The sequence below is a fragment of the Hakea prostrata genome, chromosome 7 (assembly GCF_041222555.1).
Source record: "Hakea prostrata isolate BN-2017 chromosome 7, UWA_Hpros_2, whole genome shotgun sequence".
NCBI classification, from domain to species: Eukaryota; Viridiplantae; Streptophyta; class Magnoliopsida; order Proteales; family Proteaceae; genus Hakea; species Hakea prostrata.
This window is the reverse complement of record NC_142606.1, coordinates 26,237,558-26,256,523: the sequence shown is the minus strand read 5'-3', so window position 1 is coordinate 26,256,523 and position 18,966 is coordinate 26,237,558. Positions and strand designations below refer to the sequence as shown.

General features: G+C 39.5%; 1 protein-coding gene across 2 annotated transcripts; it reads left to right on the top strand.

Moving 5' to 3' along the window:
• The first annotated feature begins 1,671 nt into the window (after nucleotides 1-1,671).
• Nucleotides 1,672-17,051, top strand: LOC149010827 (uncharacterized). 2 transcript variants are annotated; one of them, XM_089161252.1, is made up of 5 exons: nucleotides 1,672-1,886; nucleotides 1,980-2,080; nucleotides 2,213-2,319; nucleotides 2,423-2,504; nucleotides 16,061-17,051. In XM_089161252.1, exons 1-5 carry the CDS (start codon nucleotides 1,853-1,855, stop codon nucleotides 16,172-16,174), a joined length of 438 nt encoding a protein of 145 aa, XP_089017378.1. In that variant the 5' UTR covers nucleotides 1,672-1,852; the 3' UTR covers nucleotides 16,175-17,051. The 2 variants fall into 2 exon arrangements, with proteins under 2 accessions (XP_089017378.1, XP_089017377.1); XM_089161251.1 differs by having other exon boundaries at nucleotides 2,168-2,319.
• The last annotated feature ends 1,915 nt before the right edge of the window (nucleotides 17,052-18,966 follow it).

Sequence of the window (18,966 nt, the reverse complement as noted above, 5' to 3'; positions counted from 1 at the left end):
GTCTTGATCGACGTCTTGTCTCCGACGATTTAGTCAGTATGGTGTCGATGATGTTTTCAGAGCTCTCTGGAGCTTCTAAAATGCTAGTAATGGAGTTCAATCAGAGTGAGCTTAGAGTTTTGGTTGATCCTAGAGACTTACCTTTTTCGGATCTTCCCTCGCTTTTATACTTGCATTCCCGCTTATAACACTCTTTCAATCATAACCGTCGGATCATCGCTCCTCTTTGGACGTCGCTGATCATCCTTCCTTTATCTCTCAATCGAACCCAATTAAGATTGGTTTGACCGGTATGAACCGGCAGTGGACATATTAGTTACAACATTAATCAACTGAGACAATTAAACACATGTAAGATGTAAGAAAGACCAAATTAATCCCTTTCATTTTCTGATTTATGCAATTCATCCCTTTTCATTTTTTGATTTCCGACGCTTGATATAAAGGGGGTTTACGGTTTGCAAGATGATTGAGTCGGCGACTAGTTGTGGTGGTGTAGATCTCCGGTAGGGGGAGGGGGGAAGGTGGGGGCGATGATCCTAGTAAGGGAAGGGATTTGGTGATTTCCGTGCCTGGTGGATGATTTTCGGTGAGGTGTAGGAAGAAGATATCCCTTCGCCACTTAAAGGTGGGGTATGGAAAAATAATTCAGTCATGAACTCATGATACTACTCTTAACGGTAATATGGTTATTTCACTTTCAAAATTTGAATGACTTAATGGTAAGGATGTCAATGGTGCAGTTTCAAGCTTAAATACATCTAGCCCAAACACGGCCCCTTAGAAAAATAACAGTTTTGGGCAGGTTTCGGTTTGGTGCGGTTTGGGTTCGGGCTAACTAACGGTTTGGGTTAATGGTCGATACTCGAGTTGACTAAAGGTTTAGGCTAACAATTTATTGTATGCAAAAAAAAGAACAAAAAGAAATAGTTGAGTTTCTTGCGACAAGAGCCAAAATTCTATGGAAAACAAATTTGTTATTTGATCATTTCCTATAAAAAAAAATGAAAAGTCATTCCATATTGTAAAAATTACACCCATTTTATAGAAATCAAGAACTCAAATAGTAAGTAGTAACATAGAAACTACAAGTTTATTCCTCAGGCTTGACTAAATAGTCCTCCTAAAACAAATCTTCAAACTAAAAACCCTTTTAAATTCTAACTTGTGTTATGATTGATTGTCTTGAAATTGGGGTATTGTTTTGTGAGAATGTTGATTTCCCCCCCCCCTTCTATAAAATCCATCTATTTTTTTTGTTGGTATTTAGCTTGATATGCAAAGAAATACCTTTGGATTGGATAAATATTTACTTAATTTAACAAACTTGATATGTTCAATTGGGAATTCATACTTAATCCTTTTAATTGTCCTTTACAAATAGTAAAAGACTATTTGATCTTTGAATTCATACTTAGTTTTTTTTTGATAATCTATACCAACTATCTAGTAGTAATATGATGACTTGAACAATATTAATGTAAAACTATAAAGCGGGTTGTAAAATGGTTTATAATGGGTTGCGGTATGGGTTCGAGTTGATGCGGGCTTTGGCACCCTCAGCCCAAACACAACCCATTAAGGTTCGAGCTATAACGGGCCGGTGCAGTTCAGTTTTAATGGAGTCAAATAATTGTGGTAATTTGTAATTCTGAAGTGGGTGATGTAAACTGCAATTTTTAGAACTAAAGTGGATGCTTGGAGTTTTTTTTTGGGTAGAAGGGTGCTTGGAGTTTCACTCCCACTAAAATCGGAATTCTTCATCCGTTTTCCTTCCGGGCGGTCTCCCACTGTTCCTCTAAACTGGATTCTCTTTAGTACTCATTAGTGTATTGTGTATAAGAAGAGGAAAATGGTGGCTTCCACATTTACAGCAGAGAATTTAGGTTTTCTTCTCATTCTTCTTTTAATTTTTTTCTGTTATAGTTATTGTACACAGGTTGTACTATATCTCTTCTTCTTTGTTGCTGTCTTATCAGGTTTCGTTCATCTCTTTAATCCTAAACTTGCATTTCGGACACAGAGGTCTACTGGGTCTAGATTCGTAGCTTCACATACAGTTCAACTGATTTCAGGGAGGGTGAGTTTTGACTAGTCTCCTCCCGCTTTCTTTTTTGAAGAAATTTCTCCAAAGAAATTGGGTTTTTTTCATCGTATTTTGAAGCAGATACGGAGAAAACAGTATCGGTGTTTAATTTTGGCGCATACCCAGATCAAATGTGCGGCTTCATCCGGAAGGAACCAGCAAGAACTTAGGTTCAGTGAGGACGACTACGGTTCAGAGCCCTTTTGGTCATCTCTTGTTAGAACAAGATTCGGGTACTGTTCTTTTGACATTGCTTGTTTTGTTTTAGTTTGAATTGGTGGCCATGGCGTTTGATTGATGTCTAATTACGTGACTTTGTCCTTTTCTTCTTCACAGGGGCTTGAAATCCTTGTTTACATTCCTAGTTGAGCAGCCTGGGCAGTTGAAGTATATAGAATGGCCAAGCTTCCAAAGCACGGTTTGTATTCTAATACCTCAGTTTATCAATGCATGTAATGCATTTGTGTGAAGCTGATGTAACCCCTGGTTCTAGGGTTAGCTTCCAAGATCTTCTCCAGTGAACGAAGGGCTCGAGAGGTTTCGGCGAAGGGTTTTAGGGTAACCAAACCTGCTGGGATTGTTAATTCAGATCTGAAAATTAATAGGATTTCGAAATTCAAATTTGAAAATTTAAATCCTAGCCTATTTGGGAGTCGGCTAGGGTTAGGGTTTGGGGAATGGGGTGGTGTTCTGCAGTTTAGAACTGTTTTATTGCCTCTAATCTACAGTTTAGTATCTGATTTAGGAAAAGAGGGATTGAGGTGGGAAGGGATTAGGGTTTTTTTTTCCCTTTCTTTTTTCCTAAGAATTTTAAAATTCTGCAACTTTCTCAACAAAGAAGATGAAGTGCAGAAGTTCAGAATACCAGAATTTAGGGCTGCTTTGGAGATTTTAAAATTGGGACTTGAATCTATTGGCTTAGGCGATTCTAGGGAGGGTAGAAGGATGGGTTTTAGGGCATGGATTGTGGTATCCTAGTGGGGCTAGGAGCTGGTCATGCCGGGAAGAAGGAGAAGGGGGAAGAGGCTATGGTGGCTTGAGGTTGTGATGTAGAATTGAAGACTTATTTAAAAAAGAAGAAGCCCATTGGGTCAGGCTCATTAAAGGCCTAAAACTATCACCCAAATTAGCCCATGGCTTTCATGGGCTAGGATTGTTTCAGTGCGTTAAAGTTAGCCCACATATTTTGATCTTCATGGTCTACCTAAGCTCAAGAGTCAAGTCTAGTTTTTGAAAAAGTCAATAAAAGAGGTTGAGCTTTGAAAATAAAAGAACTCATTGTCAAAGGAGTTTTCCTTTGTCTAGAGTTAGGTAGTAGTTGAATTATTAATAAGTAGGTGGTGTTAGCTAGTGATTGGATGCTACCATTAATGTTTTTGTCTTTTGAGAATGTTATATAAAGAAACTTATGTAAGAGGTGATGACACACAACTCATCAATTGAAATTAAATTGCTTTTTTAGCATTCATTCTTTAATGAGAATCCTTGTGATTGATCAAGGTAGGTTGGTGTTCGATCCAATCGACTTACCTTGCAATGTGAAGTCTGGGTGTTACATTGTTATTCTCATTTCTCTCATATTGTCCTTTCAATTTCTTCATTATAGTTCTGCCCTTGTTTTGAAGATCAAAATAGCCAGCATTTTTATGCTATTATCCTTATAATATCACTCTAGTTTCAACCCTCTTTCACATTTGAATTCTGTTTCATCTTAAGTCTATCAAATCTGAAATTGATTCTCTGTGAAAGGTCCTATTTGGTTACTGGTTTGCTTAATTAAATACAGTACTACATTATTTGGTATCAAAGCCATGATAGGGAGGGAAAATTCTGGACCATCCAGTCCAACTAATCCTATGACGGCAATGCTGGAGATGTTTCAACAACTGAGCAACCAAATCACCGAACCAGAAGCAAATGGACGAGAGGTTCTCAGAAATGGAGGCCAGAGTTGCTGCCTCTACTCATGCTTCTCACCCTCCACTTGGTGAAGAATCCCATCTAGCTCATTCTATAGCCAATTTTCCTATTTGGAGAAATATAGGGAGGACCCCAAAGGATTCCAATTGTGCAACCAACTTTTGAGGAACACCTACAAAGTTATTTTGTTGGGGAACAACCTATATTCAATAGGCATGTTGGTGACTCTAACATGGTTGAGCTTGAACTCAAGGAATACTCAGGTAAGCATGATCCTTAAGTGTTTTTTGATTGGTTGGTAGTGTTGGATGACTATTTTGTTTGGTTACGAACTATCGGGGGTACGGAAGATGAAGCTAGTATGTACCAAGCTAGTTGTAGCTGCACATGGAAGGTGGAGAACTCGTGAATATGAGTTGGAAGATCGTGGTAGAGCTCCTATTACATGGGAGGAAATGAAGGAAGAACTAAGAGAAAAGTACTTGTCATCTACTTTTCGATTATGACCACACGACAAGTTAAATTCTCTTTGTCAAGGGAACTTGTGATCTATGGAACAATTTGACTCTTTCTTCTCGTACAGGAATTCAAGAGAGGGAGATCCAAATCCTATCATGTTTTAGATTGGGTTTACGGCTTGAAATCAAAAAGGCCATTGGCGTTGTGGATGTAGAGAATGTGTAGGATTGTTTTGAGAAGGCCCTACGTGCGGAATAATTATTGGCATCCAACAACAAAAGGTTTGGATACCATGCCAAGGAGGTTAGGCGAAATTTTCCAGCACCAAAACCTACTACAGCCACCCCTACTCAACAAACATTTCCTACCCGATAAGATAAGGGCAAGGCTCCTATGACTAGTGGCAACCGAGCACAATGTTTTCATTGTCAAGAGGTTGGACATTATGCTAAATATTTCCCACATAGTCAAAAGATTAATACTGTTGTTGAGATTGAAAAGTCAGCAAAGGAAGAAGATCCTGATCTATTCCCATACCCGCTCAATAATGGCGACTATGACGGAGCTGCATATGATGAGGATGATGCTAATAGATGTGATGCTTATGGCATTCATATAGTAAGCCGCATCTTGGTGGCTGAAACCAAAGGAGAGGACTTGCAGTGCAATTGTATCTTTTACAGCCATATGAAGTCCAAAGATAATACTGCTTTGGTGATAGTTAATAGTGGGAGCTGCGTCAACGTTACTTTAGACACCTTTGCGAAGAGAGAAAATTTGAAGGTGGAGAAGCACACTCAACCATATTGGATATCCTTGCTGAATGGGAATACTTTGGATGTAAATCAACGGTGTTCGATACCACTGAAGCTCTATTGATATGAGGAAGAGGTATGGTGTGATGAAATCTCTATGCATCTCACTGATGTTCTATTTGGTCGACCATGGATCATGGATATATGATAAAGATGTTATGGTTGGGGGGAAGAAAAACCCGTGTGTATTCAAGTTCAAAGGATTTCTCATTGTTCTCCACCTAGTCAATGTCCCAGTTGAAATGCGTTAGCAGAGGTCCTTGAGGACCAACCAAAAGGGGACCGATAAAGCACAAAAGTTGTTGTCCATACTACAAAAGAAGCTGTTAGTTGTTCCTCATAAGGAGTTCATTCACACTAGCAATGATACATGGCTGGTATTAACTCTTATTACAAGGGAAGTTACCCCTCCACTTAAGGTGACTTTCCCTCCACCCATCAAAGAGTTACTTTCTGATTTTTCTAATGTGGTTCCTGATGAGTTGCCTAATGAGCTACCTCCTATGTGCGATATTCAATATGCCATTGATGGTAGCATGTTTGGTGTTACCAAACCTACCGGCTTATTGCCTTAGCCCAACAGAGCACAACGAACTCAAACGACAGGTGAATGAGTTGCTACATAAAGGATTCATTCAGAAGAGCTTAAGTCCATGTGCTGTACCAGTATTAATCACTCCAAAGAAGGATGGCTCATTGAGCATGTGTGTGGACAGTAAAGCAATCAACAAGATTACAGTCAAGTATAGGTTTCCTATACCGTTGCTTGATGACATGTTAGACATGCTATCTAGGGCTAAGATCTTTTCTAAATTGGATTTTAGAAGTGGCTATCATTAGATTCGTATTCGGCCTGGAGACGAGTGGAAGATTGCCTTCAAGACCAAAGATGGACTATTCGAATGGAAAGCCATGCCTTTTGGTCTGATGGATGCACCTAGGACATTTATGAGGGTGATGACACAGGTACTCCGTCCTTTTATTGGTCAATTTTGGTCTTATACTTTGATGATATATTGATCTACATCAAGCATCCATACGATCACATCGATCATCTACGGCAAGTCATGAAAGTGCTTTGCCATGAGAAGCTATATCAATGTCAAAAAATGCCCCTTTATGCTGCCAAATGTTGTGTTCCTTGGTTTATTGTCTCATCATAGGGGCTTGAAGCTGATCTAAAGAAGATAAAAAGTATCAAATTGGCTTGCACCATAGACAATCACCGAGGTTCATAGTTTTCATCAACTTGCATTGTTTTATGGGAGATTCATTCGGAACTAGTGCAATGATGGCACCTATTACTGAGTGTTTGAAGCAAGGCAAAGGTGAGTTCAAGTGGACAATAACGACAACCAAAGCCTTTCGTCTTATCAAGCAAAAGATGACAGAGGCTCCAATACTTTGCTTGCTAGATTTTGACCAGATATTTGAGGTAGCGACTGATGCCTCACATATTGGTCTAGGAGGTGTATTGATGCAGGGAGGCAGGCACCCCTCGCTTTCAATAGCGAGAAACTCAATGATGCCAAGTGACGCTATTTGACATATGATTTGGAGCTTTATGTGCTGTTGTCCAGGTGTTACGCCATTGGAGACATTATCTCATCGGCAAAGAATTCATTCTTTATACCGATCATGAGGCCGTTAAGTATTTACATTCATAGAAGTCAATCAATAACATGCACGCTAAATGGGTTTCTTACCTACAAGAGTTTGTGTTTGCAATGAAGTACAAAACAGGAAAGGAGAATACAATGGCTGATGCATTGAGCCGAAAAGTACTTACTCTTAGCACATCCTCAGCACATGTAGTTAGCATTGATTAGATACGTGATGAGTATGCATCTGACGAAGATTTCAACATGCCATACAAGGAGTCATAGCAAAGCAAGCAACATTATAAATACTCACTTCACTATGGGTATTTGTTTTTTTTGGGACTCAGTTATGCATTCCAAATTCTTCTTTATGACATCACATCATATGGGAGTTGTATGGTAGAGGTTTGGGAGGTCATTTTGGAAGGATATGACTATTATACAAGTTACCGATTGGTATTATTGTCGTTATATTTCAAAGGGTGTTGAACATGTAATCAAGAGATGCAATGTCTGTTTGCTAGCCAAGGGAACCAAGCAAAATACAGGTTTGTACTCACCATTACCAGTTCCTCATACACCTTGGATTGATATTAGTATGGATTTCGTACTTAGGCTACCCTCAACAAAAGAGCGACACAACTCCATCATGGTTGTGGTTGACCAATTCTCAAAGATGGCTCACTTTATACCATGGTCCGACGTGTCGACTTGTGTCGCCGTGTCGGTGCCTAGTGACGCCACCGACACGGCGACAAAGGACGATATATCGGACGACTTTTTCGACTATAAATTCCTATTTGGCGGTGGTGGTGTCGGGGATGGTGGCGGCCTTTTTTCCCTTTCCTACCTGATTGGGATTCGCGTCGTGGTCATCGATCTGAAAGGCAGAAACCGGAAAAGTCTTGGAGATGCGGACGCTGCTCTTGACGGTGATCCTATCATCGAGTTTCGACAGTTATCTGAAAGACTGAAACCCCAATTTTTCCTGTATTATGTGTTTCCTCTGTACATGGGAACTAATTGAGCCCAATATTTTTCTCATTTGCAGATTGTTTTCGGTGGTTGCAGAACCTCCAGATTTTGTCATATAACCAACCATTCATTTATTTTCTCAAACCTAGTTTTATTTGAAGTTCAAAGAACTAATTATGCCGCAAACCACACTCTTCTATGTTCTTCAACGGCAGCAATCCATTAGGCAATCCAGCTTCCTTGAGGAAGAATTGCTTGCTCTCTCGCCCCATTTCGTCTCCATAGTAAACGGTAAACCTCTGCACTTGCTCTGATCTCGTCTGTCACTAACGACGCCTTCTGCTTCTCCTTCTTCTTCATCATCTTGATTTCGGCCATGTTGAGGTTGCAGAGAAGAGGAAAAAGAGCTCAATACTCATCGACGACGTCAACTTTTTCGACCGTCGGCGATACATCGCTGAGAAATCGGCAACAAAGGGTAAAGTCGGTGTCGCTGGGGGGTTTCGTGTCGCCCCCCAGTGACACCTCGAAATATTGCCCCGTGTCAGCGATTTATAGGTACCATGCTTTATACCATGTCGTAAGATCTTTGATGCATCTCACGTTGCAAAGATATTCTTTAAGGAGGTTGTACGACTATATGGGTTACCAAGTAGCATTGTCTCAGACCGTGATGTCAAGTTCATGAGCTACTTTTGGAAGACATTGTGGCTGAAAACTAATACAAAAGTTATAATTTTCAACCGCATTCCATCCACAAACTGACAAGCAGACAAAGGTGGTGAATCGAAGATTGGGAAACTTACTGAGGTGCTTGGTTTGTGATTATGAGAAGACAGGCCATCCATACTTGACCTAGCTGAGTTTGCTTACAACAACTCAGTTAATTGTACGACAGGTCGTACTCTATTTGAGATTTTACTTGGAGTTCAACGCCGATGGCCTATAAACCTCATCTCACTACCACTATAAGCGCATGTGAGTATTGAGGCTGACGAGTTTCTATGCCATATCACAGAAATACATGCTGATGTTTGCCGAAGAATAGTTCTCAGCAATGATGTCTACAAGGCTAGAACTGATCGTCATCGACGATATGTGGAGTTTCAATCGGGAGACATGGTGATGGTTTGTGTCAATCCAGAAAGGTTTCAACATGGGGTCAACTACAAACTCCATCCAAAGAAGATGGGTCCATACAAGGTGCTGAAACGTATTGGACCAAATGCTTATGTACTTAAGCTACCAGAAGAAATAAACATAAGCAATGTCTTCAATGTGGCTGACTTACATCTTTATGTAGGACACCACTCTGATGATGGAGACACTAAACAAATGTTGAGGTTGCCTCAACTTAAGCCCCAATCATTGACATCATTGAGGAGGTTTTTGATGACTCTCACAAAACTACTCGTTGTGACATTGGATACCATGATTTCCTCGCCAAATGGAAGAATCGTTCACAACATGATGTACTTGGATTCATGCTGACGATTTTAAGAAACTCGATCCCGATTTGTATGAATGTTACATGTCATTCATTCATTCATCGGATACGAATGTTTTCAACCCGGGGAGAGTTGATGCAGAATTGAAGACATATTTAAGAAAGAAAAAGCCCATTGAGTTAGGCCCGTCAAAGGCCTAGAGCTATCATCCAAATCAGCCCATGGTTTTCATGGGCTAGGACTGTTTTAGTGGGTTAAAGTTAGTCCATATATTTTGATCTCCATGGTCTAGACCTAAGCCCAATTCTAGTTCTTGAAAAGTCAATAAAAGGGGATGTGTTTTGAAAATAAAAAAAACTCATTGTCAAAAGAGTTTTCCTTTGTCAAGAGTTAGGTAGTAGTTGAGTTATTAATAGGTACGTGGTGTTAGCTAGTGGTTGGATGTTTCCATTAATGTTTATGTCTCTTTAGATGCTATATAAAGAGACTTATGTAAGATGTGAGGACACACAACTCATCAATTGAAATCAAATTGCTTTGTTAGCAGTCCTTCTCTATGGAGAATTCTTGTGTTTGATCAAGGTAGGTTGGTTTTCAATCCAATCGATCCACCTCGCGGTGTGAAGCCCGGGTATTACATTGTTATTCTCAATTCTGTCATATTGTTCTTTCAATTTCTTCATCATGGTTCTGCCCCTGTTTTGAAGATCTATTCAGCTCGTATTGTTATGCTATTATCCTTATAATACCACTCTAGTTTCAGCCCTCTTTCACATCTGAATTCTGTTTCATCTTAAGTATATTAAATTTGAAATTGATTCCCTGTGAAAGGTCTTATTTGGCTACTGTTTTGATCAATCAAATACAATACTACATTAGGTTGGGGTGGGGAATGGCTGGAGAGGTGGAAAGGGGTTGGGGATGTTTGGACTTACTCGTGAGTGATTGGTCTTGTTCGAGTTGAAGGAGGAAGCATGAGGAAGATGCTGAAATCTCAAAATTGAAGAAAGAACACTTTTACTACCCAGCCGCAGGGTTCCTAGGGGAATCTCATGACTTCTTAAGCCATGTTTTTACTCAATCAATTCATTAATCATCAAGTTTCAAAAATATACTGTGGACTAGGCTATTTATAGCCACTCAAACCCAACTAAACTCAAACAAGGGAACTTGGTTCCTAAGTAACCAATACTTAACAAACTAGGACTTCACTAAAATAGAACTTGATTAACATAAAACTACCGTTAAGTTAAGGTCTCTAATTTAGCAAACCCTGTCTTAGCAAATCACACTAACAACCAATTACTAACGTTAACTCAAAACTAGGACTCTAAAACATGAAATAAAAACAGATTTAAACTTCAGAAATTAATCTGGACTCGATCCTATTGATAATGACTTGAATCAGGGGTGGAAAATGACAAGTTTTCCCGTGGTCAGATTCAGGCCCCCTGCTTTGGGCCTTCTTCCAGATGGGCTTGGGCCCTTTTCTTTGCTCTTTTGGGACTCATTGGGGCTGGTTACATCAGAAGCTTATTTTATTAAGTCTTAGTAATATACTATTTGTTGAGATAAGCTGGGAAGAATAGTAGTCAGGGTAAGGGAATCCATGCCTTGGAGGCCAACCTTATGGATTACTGTATTACAGGGAGCTCCTAATTGCTCTCCCAACATCCTTCAGCAAAATGCAGTTGTCACATTTGGTTATGCTTTCTACTGGTTTCTTTCCCTTCATTCCAATAAGCTTCCTTTTCCCCTTCAGGAAAAGATTATGTTAGATGAAAATTCAGTAACTTCTCATCTCCACTCCCAAAACAAGGTTCTTGGATTTTAGCCAGCAAGTTCATGACCACACCTTGAACTTGTAACACATAGGATCCTGGGATGGACTTTAAACACCAATTGCAACACAGTCCTGGACTTAAACACCAGATTAATCTTCCATAAAGGAGCAAAAAGCAGAAGCTGAATCGCATAAACTCTCTTCTCTTTATCCTTGCATTCTTCTCTCAAGTGGGGTATAAATAAGCTTCTAAAGCAAGTTTGAGTACATGATGAACTTTGAAGTCCAAATAGAGAAGGGAATGTCATTCTCCAAATCATGCAGACTACCTAAGACAAAAATAGCTGAAATTAACCCAGAAACAAAAGCCTGTGAATAAGGATTAGAAAGACAAATTATGCCACTGACTTTAAGTTGGGCCGAATCACATGTTTGCCACTGCCTAACCGAAAATTTACAGAACCTAGAAAATGTACTTTTAGTTGCCAATGGCCCAACAGGAATATGGTAGGAACTATGCTAGAATGATTCAGCTGTATGTTGTGTGGGGGTTTTGAAAGGTGGAAGAAGAAGCAATGTGAGGTTTTTGGTGGTCATAAGGCAACCAGGTTAGGTTTGGGTTTCTGAATGGATGAGGGGAGAACTGAATCCAAAAATGGAAGGGTTTCGATGGTTGGTTGGTCTATGATGAGTTTAGGGTTTCACGAAAATGAGAAACAATCGGGGAATTTCAGGGTTGGGGCTCTGAGATGATTTAAGTATGAATGGATGGGGTTGGGGATGGTTCAAACTTAATAATGTTGATGAAATCCTTGGACAGTAGCTGGTTTGAAAGGAGAACTTGAAACATAAGAAAAAATGGAGTCTTGTGTAGGGATGACCAACAGAAAGCTTCAAAATAATCACCTGGTCTTCACCCTGCAAGTTCTCGATTGGATCAAACACCAACACCACCAGCCTTGATAAAACATGAGACAATTGTCTTTCAAGAAGACGAGTAAAGTTTCCAAAAGTGAGGAATGAGAACTCTGCTTAGATTGCGTTTAACTAAATGGCAAAAAAGCCAAATTTTTAGTCAGCCTAGGTGATGTAACCAGGCCCTATTCAGCCCCAAATGAGCCAAGAAGGGGGCCCAAGCCCATTTAGAAGTTGGGCCAAACCAGGGGGCCGAATTCTGTCCAGGGTTAGAATGGTCATTTTCCTACCCCTGGATCGAGTATTATTGGTTGATCGAGTCCCATTTAATTTCTAGAGTTTAATTCTGTTTTGTATTTCCTGTTTGGAGTCCTAGTTATTAAGTTGCTTTGGGTCTGTTAGTGTGAGTTGTTAAGTCACTAAAATTAGAGTATTTTGACTAAGTAAAAATTGTTGAGTCCTATTTTGTTAAATTTTGATTAGGAGGCAAGTTTCCTCATTGGAGTATAGTTGGGTTTGAGTGGATATAAATAGCCTAGTCCACAATGTATTTTTCAGTTTTGAGTTGATGAATGAAAATTTGATACTAGACTTGAGAGAAGTCGTGGGATCCCCCGGGGGGTGGGGGGTTGACCTACAACTGGCTTTGTTTTCTGCACTTTCGAGTTCTTCATCCTCTTTCCCAAGCACTCAAGAGATTGATAGAGCAGGCTACTCAGTTTCCAAGTAAGTAGTGCCACTTCCCCATCAATTGCCTGCAGTTTCAGCCCCTTTCCCTAACACCTGGGAGCCTTCCCCTTCTTCTTCCCACGTTTTCAGATCTCACCCCAACTAGGAATCCCTCATTCCCTGCCCAAAACCCTTCGTTATACCCTTCCTAGAGTCGCCCAAACCTATAGAACCTAGTCCTAAGCTTAAAATGCCCAAAGGGCCAAAGCAGCCCTATTCCTAAAGTTTTAAAATTTCATGCACTTCATCTTTCTCAAGAAGAATTACAGAAACTTCTAGGATTTCAGAAAAAACCCTAAACCTTCATACCTCAGCCTTACCTTCTCTGAAACAGTTCCCAATCTGCAGGATTGTGACTTTCCTAGTTCAAAACTGCAGGACAGCAGCCATTCCTCCAAACCCTAACCCTAACCCAGTCCCGATTGACCTAGGATTTGAATATAATATCTCAGATCTGAATTAAAATTCCTGGCAGCTTTATTGGCCCATAAACCCCTTGCCCAAAACATCTGAAGCCCCTAATTTGGTTCCACTTTAGAAGATCCTTGAAGCTAACCCTAAAACCTGGGTTACATTACTAGGAGAAGGAAGAGACAGACCCTCAGCTGAATCCTATTACAAGAAATAAAAAAGGTCTTGTGACCACTTCAAGTTGTCACATGGCTGCTTATAACAGTTAAACTAAAAACTGCTTTAGTTGAACCACTCATCAACCCAGCTTTGGATCTGTTCAATTTATTACACAAAACATGGATGAAGTATGGGAACCACCATACGCAGATTTCCGTACTGAACTACTCAGTTATTTTGACTGCATATTGTTCTTCTTGCAAATGTAGGGCTTTGGTTCTGCATCAAAATCTTAGCAGAAAAGTACACCGGTCAGGCAAAAATAGGGGTCATAAAGGTCAAAGAGCTACCACAAATAATTGTTGGGTCACACTTCAAGACAAGAAAATTGCGACAAACACATCCAGGGGAACATGGTTCACAGCGGTAGTAGATCCCAAAAAAGACCTGACACCACCACCATATCCCCTGAACCCCATGTACCAAAACAGGTATAAAAGCTATGGATCTTCAAGTATGCAATTGACTTGGGTAACAGTCTGGAATCTTCTTAAGTGCTTTAGTTTTCAACAGGAATATTATATCATGCTCATGATGTGTAAAGTGGAAATGTAAAGCTCTTTCTGGAGACATCAGAGCAGAATGCCCTTATATTCCAACTAAGAATCTTCATAATGAGGTAAAGTAGATCACAGAAGAACCAAGTACAGAATTAACACCCTGCAAAATATGGAGAATAGGAACAGTAAACAGCATCACATCAGTGAAACTAAAGAGAAGACAAACTGAGCAAGTAGACAGTGTGAGTGAAATAGAGAAGAAAGATGAAATACAAAAACGATAATCCCACCCAAACAAAATCAAGAAACAAATCACAGTGCCTTGAGAAAAGGTAAAACCACATTAAGGACAAAACAAAAGGTAAAGAGAAAAAGAACAATAATCAAACGTTATGAACAAAAACAGATATACACCGAGAAAGGAAAGAAATACTTCGATAGAGAAAACAAGCTTTCCTTGCTCCATATCACCCCTGTTGCCTGTAAATGGAGTCCCCAATGCAACCAATAGACATAAAATGCCAAGGCTGGTTGTGAATTTTGATGAGATTGATGTCACATCCACAAAGTTTATCAGGTCCCCAAGAAGCTGAGAGTGTAACAAAATATTCAAGACTGCAAGTTTGGTCATCTTTCTTTTGTTGAAATGGTTTCCCCTACTCCTGTTTAAGTGTCCCTTAAGGATCACTTATTAGGACAGGTTTGGAAGTATAGAAATTTTGTCCTCCAAGCCGTTTCAAACTCAAATAAAGAGATAGTCGAGTAACTTTTCGCTTAGCAGGTGCCGAGTGCTGTAAATTCTATCTGTTAGCAAAGGACCAATTGCTATTGTTGTCTCCCAAATTAATTATGGACCCAATAACCTAAGTTCTATTAAGGAAATGTGAGGTCCTGAGTTCAACTCATCATACCCATGGGACCGCTCACATAGGTTAGTGCTCTTTACTGCTTTTGGTGAAATTTGACTGGTTCTCATTCAGCCTCGGTTTAACCTTGGTCCATGCAGTTGTGGGTGAACATGGACCTACCGAACTAGTCAACCTGAAGGCCTGAATATCTGTTACTACCACAAAAAGGAAAAAGATAAATGAGACCATCATTTTGTAGGGGGTCCAAAAAGCGAGACACTAAAAAGCCACCCACCTAAGTGCCCAAGGGAGATTCGGTGCCTAGGCTTAGCCACATTCCCTTGATAACTGTGGTTGTCTCTTGGCATGTAGTTTGGTACATTCATTGTTATTTGTCCACCAATATATTCTTTTCAGCTGACAAAAAGTGGGTTCCATTGGGGGCTCAAGAAAGCTAAAGACTTCTTATGCACTGCTTCTAAATTTACATAACTAGCCATGTTCTTTTTTGGCTATTATTGAAATTTTCAACCATGGCCATGATCCTAGAAGCTGGGTGGCTTGAAAGAATGTTTTGTTCCTGGAAATCCTTTTATTATTTTCAATTGAAGCCTTTTTGTCATAGGTATAATGCTGGAATAATCGACTATCCTGCAATATCAACGCAATTAATGTCAGACTTACTATAATAAAGTATGACTTGATTACGCTAATTGAAATACCCTAAGGAAGTGAACAACAACCTTCATTTAGTAATAGAAATTGGTATTACTAGTCCCGCTTTTTGGTAGCCAGTCCCTCCTATGTTCAAACTGGATATTGTCAATTTTTCAGGCCATTAACACATGTAGTTAACAAGTTCATCCCTTCACAAATTCTTGGCCAGATAAGTGCCTCTTTGCTAATTCATCTGCCATTTCATTGGCATTTCCTGGATTCTATTGGAATGTGCAAGCTTCAGGAAACAAACTTGTTCATCATTGGTAATATAACTTCTTGGTAACATGTATAACCATCACACCATATAAAGCTGTTTTCATTTTCATATGCTGGATGCTGTCTTGTCTTCACTGCTTCTGTTTTGAAGGATGAAGTTTTTGGTTGATTAAAATCCAACAGCTGCATAAAATTAAAATGAGTGCACAGTTTGTTAACTTTTATCCTTTGCTTGTCTTGGACAAGATTTTGAACGTTTCTTCAGAGATATATGGTTAGTCTGATTGCTTAATGCCCTTGTCTCCTTTGTTCATAAGTGTGTCAACATTCTCTATCAAAAGATCTGACTACCTTTCTAGAGCTCAAGAAAGACAGGAACCAATGCTAACCACAGTCTCTATTTATTTATTTGCAGCTGAAGACAGCAACTCTCACCCTTGTTCTTGTGGCCTGCCTTATTGTTGCGCTGGCATCTGTTGATTCAGCATTATGTTATCTATTGGTATTGCTTCTTCGAAAATCTACATAATCCTCTGCAGCTACCAAATATGTACACATTTATGGGGGGTTTTAGTTTTAAGTATTCCAGAAAATGAGCAGAATACATGGATGTGTAGTATTACTAGCTTGTTTCCATATACAATAGATAGAATTGAAAAGAGAAACAAAGGTGATTGGAATCGCAGGTTGTCAATGTAATAGCATCAACATGTTTGCCAAGTTCGGTAGTGAAAGATATGGGTCATTGACTTGCGCTCGAATCTGTGGAAAAATTATTCTGAGAAATATACATCCCTACAATCATTTCCTCAAGAAAATCAACAGTTTACTGAGTCATGAGATAATTCATTGATTTAGGAATTAATGTCTGGTCAGCCAATTATATGTGAAAGAATGCAAAGAAAAACTCTAATTTTAATAAGTAGGTTGCTTACTTTGATGGGTGAGTCTTATGTAATTATAAATAAACATAGCTGTTGAATAAGATTCGTTATGGTCTTTTAATTTCAGTTTCCAGAAAATATTGAAGGTAATAGTTAAAAAAAATGTTGTTATTTGAATCTTGCGGTTAAGTCATGTGATATTTGTCGATGAATACTGCTTACAATATGCGAAATATATGGAAATAAATTTCCTCTTTCTGTTTCTACACAACGAAAGAATATTACAAACAAATAATGTGGAAGAGGGAGAAAATTATTGAACAAAGGAGAGATTTAGAGGAGATTTTGCACAAGATAAAGAGTCCCTCTCAAGTTGGAGCATGAAGGTTGCAGATGGACAACTTGGAGAATAAGAACTACATGATTCATATGCTTTAGTGCCTTCGCAAACAAATCTTCAAGCTTGTTCTTGGAGGCAATTTTTTCAAGAACAATGGGACCTTGTTGTTAATGTTCATTGAATGGGGGTGATAATCATTTTCAATGTGGTTAGTGCATTTTTTTTTTCTTCTCTTGGTAAATATTAGAACGTGGTCTAGGAAAGCTCTAATATCCACGAAAAGGAACTTACCATTCTCTTGTGCTTGAAATCGGGAAGTGCTGTCCTGACTTGGTAACCGTTAGATTGCTTAGTCATAGTCGTCTCCTTGAAACCAAGGAACTTGGAGCTTAAGCACTCAATGTCCTAGACGATTGGGAGACTTGAAAGGGGGAAGTTATCTAGCCATTTAAGATCTTTACAAGTTGTTGATTGTCTAACTCAACTTCCAAATAGTCATGACACTCAGCAAACGCATCTATCTAGTAATGCCATCCTCATAGCCAAAGCTTCGTTTTCTAGCACTGAACCCAATTGTAAAGGGTTGGCTTTGCAAATAAAGGAGTAACTTGAGCATCTTTGATGACTATACCTGTACTCCTTTTCTCTCGTTCTCTTTCGATGTTTTGGCTGTCTTAGTTCTCACAAAAGGATCTACCAGCACTCTCCGAAATATAGTATCATTTGGCCTCTCTAGTTGGCTTGATAAGCTTACTCTTTTCTTCACTCTCCTTCCACCCAACCAGAATTCTTTATGGGCATGCTTGATCTCCATGATGATCTCCTCAGGTTTTCGCCTTCTCATCTCCTCTACCCAATCATCTCTTGCCGTCCACAACGACCATACCGTAAAAGAGTAGGCTTTTTATAGTTCTACTTTTTGTTGTATCAATAGCCTTTTGATATGTTACCCAAGGAGTCCAACTTTTTAGAGAAAGGGGAGTACTCTCTTTAAAGAGTTGACGCTTTGCTTGGGCGCTCTATTATTGCCTCCTATTACTGAGGGGGAGATCAGGAGCAAATAGGGATGGACAGCTCTAAGAGAGTGACTCATTGGAACAAAAGTGCAACCAGTTCATAGAGGAGAAGTTGATAGCCCCTGCATTCTTGAGACGAAAGGCATTACTACCCATTCATAAGTCCCAGTTGCCCTTAGAAACAAAAAGGTGTCTCAGGAACATCATCCTATTGTCATAAAATTTTATTATAGCCAGCATGTCCATCCACAAAAGACAACAATCTGATGCTTTGCTGTTGCATCAACCAGCATATCTACTATGGGCATAGGGTATCCGTCCTTAGGGGTCGTTCTATTTTAAGTCCCTAAAATCGATACAAACCCTTAATTTTCCATTCTTTTTCATTACAAGAATCACATTAGATAGCTGTAGGTAATAACTTCATTTATCTCAATTCGATTAATTGATGGAAAGATCCTTACCTGGGTTCGCTTTCCCAAATTATGAAGTATCTGCAGCGGAAGTAAATTGGATCCACGTCCTCGTTCCTCCACCAAAGCTCCACCGGGGTGATTCTACAATCACTAGGAAAGGGAACAAGTTCCACAACCCAAATGCCATGTGGAAATGATGGAAGAGTGATCTAAAGCAGGGAACTCCTTTCCTGCATTTCTAGGAGAGAGGGAGAGAGAGAGATGGGAGCCGCCATTTCTTGAAAACTTACATAATGTATTCACACTCACGTATGCGGTGGATACCAAAATATATAACCCTATATTTTGTAACCGCTCTAATAGTGAGTTTCCAATATTGCCCTTGGGCATATAATTAAATTAATAATTATAAAATCCTAACATCTCCCACTTGCACAAGGGCAAGTGTTAATATCTCTTTCACAGTCTAATATCCCAGATATACACATTCAATCTCTTTGCTATGTATCCTGGATACATAGACCTCTTGTGTCCCAAACACACATGTATATCCCAGATATACATATATATTGATCTCTTTGCTATGTATCCCATATACATAGACCACTTGTGTCCCAGACACTAACATCCACAAGTCATACTGGAAAAATGGGTCGTACGACTGG